This window comes from Acanthisitta chloris, unplaced genomic scaffold (genome assembly GCF_000695815.1).
Source record: "Acanthisitta chloris isolate BGI_N310 unplaced genomic scaffold, ASM69581v1 scaffold16286, whole genome shotgun sequence".
Classification (NCBI taxonomy): Eukaryota; Metazoa; Chordata; class Aves; order Passeriformes; family Acanthisittidae; genus Acanthisitta; species Acanthisitta chloris.
In genome coordinates, this window is record NW_008678850.1 from 10,864 (window position 1) to 14,103 (window position 3,240).

The following is a 3,240-nucleotide window of genomic DNA, read 5'->3' on the forward strand; positions in this document are numbered from 1 at the left end:
CTTTGTGAGCTGTGACGAATTGTTAGCTGAATCTGTCCTAAGGGAGATTGTCCCAGAGTTGTTCCACTGCAGGAAAAAGCAGAACATTATGCTTAGTTTTTAAAACACATATTAAAAGTAAGACCCAGCTGAAATATATGCCAGGTAGTTTTCCCAGAAATCATGTATTATCCCTTTAACTTTTCTCTAGACCAGTGTGAAAAAGAGAGCACACATAAGCATGGGAGCATATTCTCATCAGATTCTTGTCCTTCAGTTCCTTGTCCAATAACTCTGCTCTCCAAAAGCAGCCAGGAATTCTTGTCAGTGTAGAGGTCAGCTGCTCCTCAGTACTGTGAAAACCATTCTCAGTACCCTAAAAAAACCACTAAAACAGTAGCTAGGAAATAGGAAGGAATAATGGTGCAAACTCCAATGAAGACCTCAGGGAAGGGCAACTCTTACCTATGGCCAGAAACCAACTAGAGAACCAGTTCATTGTTTTCTAAATCCTCTATTGCTAAAATATAGATATACATGGGATTAAGACAGTGATACTTAAACCCACTTATTGTCTCAAGAGCTTAAATCACAGTATAAACACAATCATTTGACTTTTATCACAGTGAAAATAAGATTAGAATCAATTTACACTTACAAATCTAGGTCATGCTTAAATAAAACACAAACACCATGTTTAAGAATTTGTGTTTTCATGAATGGCCAATATTTGCAGAGTTCCCTCATCCTAGGAAATGAAATGCTCATCTGAGTTTTTGCAAACTGACTATGAGTATTTTCCATATCACACTAGACAGCACATGGCATATTTAGCATTTCTCAGCCACCTGAAGGATATCTTAACTTCAAAGGAGAAGCCTGTCTCTTTTATGAATACCTACTACAAAGTGACTGCACCATTAAAATTCTGAAGTCATTCACTTTAAAAGCTAGAATGAAACATTTTTTTCTTAGTTAAAATAAAAAAAAATTAAATCAGAGCACCTAAAGACATGTAGCCTGCAGTAAAGGACTTCCTTACCTGTAGTTTTATCATTCTTGTCAAGTGAGAAATTATAATTTTTTTGTAGTAAATAAGGAGTAGTATCTCAATATTTATCATAATTGTTAACAAAGTCTAAACCAGTTTTGGGCCAGAAAAGAGACTGACAAAGTAAAGACAAGTCAGTAGAGGATCATAAAAATAAATGGAAGTCTGGAGCACATGAAGAGGTGGTGAAGGAAATGGATTTGTACAAATTGAAAAGAATGCCAATAGCAAACTGCAGCCTGTCACAAGTGCAAACAGACATTACAGAGAAGACTGAGTCAGACTCCTCAATGCCTGTACACATTAAAACAACAGGAGGCTGTAGTCAACTTGCAGCAGGATAAATTTGAGCTGGAAGTAAGAAAAAACATTTTCACAGTGAAGTGATTAAGCACCAGAGTTGCTGAGAAGGTTTACAGACCTTGGAGATATTTCAGACAAGGCTGAAGAAACCTGATCTAACTTTGAAGAGGGATTTGCTTTGAGCAGAGGGCTGACTGCCCTCCAGAGGTTCCTTCTAACATCTATTACTCCACTGATTCTGTGAACTCTGATGCACAAAAGGATGAATCGGTTCAATTCCCTACAAATAAAAAGGTAGAATCTTTCTGTTTGGATTCACAGAGAAGCAACATGAATAGGGAACAAATGGTTTCCAGTCCCCTACTCAGAGCAGAAGTGCTGCTCAGCTGTCTGTACTGGTAAGTATAGCTGTGTGTTGAGGCAAGTAAAAAAAAAAAAATCCTGAATTTAAGATAGCAATGGCTGCATCAACCCTCACTGATTTAACAGGAACTGAGGATTCACTTAACATTCTTTAGAGTCAACTATCCCTCTGAGTAATTTCAAATGACCAACTAGATTCAACTCAGTTGGTTGAATTGGTTAATAGGATTCAGTGCTGGAACAGACAACTACTGCTGTGGAACTACACGGTGCAGCTGCGAGGACAAGGTGGACTTTATCCTGCAGATAATCACAATGGCAAGGTAACTTCTAATTGCAGAATTTTGGTACCCTGATGTACTGGGAAGAAGCAAAAAAATCACAATGACTGAACGGCAAAAGATATAACTTAAATGCAAACTAAGCACTCCTCCTTTGGCTGCACTGGCAACATTTTTTTTGTAAATCAGCTGAGATGTGCTGCTAACCCAAGGAATTAAGCCCATACTTCTCAAGCTGTCGGAGTCTCTGACGCAGCTCCTGCGTGGCAATGGGCAAAGAAATGTCTGAGGCAATGCTGGGAGTGGGTTCTTTGACAGAGAGGTGACTGGGAGAACAGGAGAAGTTGGAGGCATGAAGACTGGAGGAACTTCGGCTGAGATCTGTTGGCCACTGAGGGCTGGCACTGGCAGGCTGACTTTTGTCAGCTGCATCAGTCTTTTTATCACTGTCAGTCACTGGGGAGGCTGGAACAGGCTTGTTGGAATCAGGTGTTGGTGAGACAGGAACCTGAGGCTTAAAAGATGATTTTCTTGCATCTTTGGAAACTGATGGCCTTTTGACTTGGGCTGAGTGTTGATGATCTGGAGATCTTGCTTGCTTTTCCAGAGAAAGGACCTAGATACAGTAAAAATACATATAATATTACCATTTTGCAATATAAAAACAGGAACAAATTTGTTTCTACAAGACCACGAGTTGGTGACTTGTTGTAAAGTTCAGGCACTAAAGCAGGACCAAAAATATTCACACTTAATTCATTCTACAACAGGAAATGTTTTGCATGGCAAAACACAGCTTCACCTTCTCTGTGGCAACTGCAACAGCTATAAAACAATGTGAAATTCTCCATTCATTTAAAATTATTCTCCTCATTATTCCAGTCCCATATTCTATGCAATTCTCATGCAAGTGCAATTTACTTGGCAGCTCTATCCATCAGGAAAGTTATTCCATCTTTTTTTTTTCTTCTAGTCTTTTAAGATTGAATCTTACATCACAATTTCTTCTCAATCATTGTCCTTACTCTCTCTTTTAGGGGTTAATTTAATTTATTGACATGTAAGCAACAAAGTGCTTCAGAAAGGAAAATATAACACAAGTTTGACAGCATTTGCAAAGAGATATACTACCTTATTAAACCAAATAATTTAGCTGGGGAAAAAGACAAACCAACTTTCAGGCATGCAAGTTTCATCCTCAAAACTCCAATGTGTTTGAAAGATGGTTTGAATTTCTCCAGTACTATGAAGGTACTTCCTTTC

The 3,240-nt window shown here is 38.5% G+C and overlaps 1 protein-coding gene across 1 annotated transcript in view; it reads right to left on the minus strand.

Moving 5' to 3' along the window:
* Positions 1–3,240, minus strand: part of ESYT2 (extended synaptotagmin-like protein 2) — a gene marked incomplete at both ends in the record, with an annotated part of 26,733 nt that overhangs the window by 3,094 nt on the left and 20,399 nt on the right. Inside the window, 2 exons of the mRNA XM_009077072.1 lie at positions 1–66; positions 2,205–2,593. The exon at positions 1–66 is cut by the window's left edge and continues 31 nt beyond it. Of these exons, the coding sequence (XP_009075320.1) occupies positions 1–66; positions 2,205–2,593 (455 nt within the window). The remainder of the gene's footprint in view (positions 67–2,204; positions 2,594–3,240) is intronic.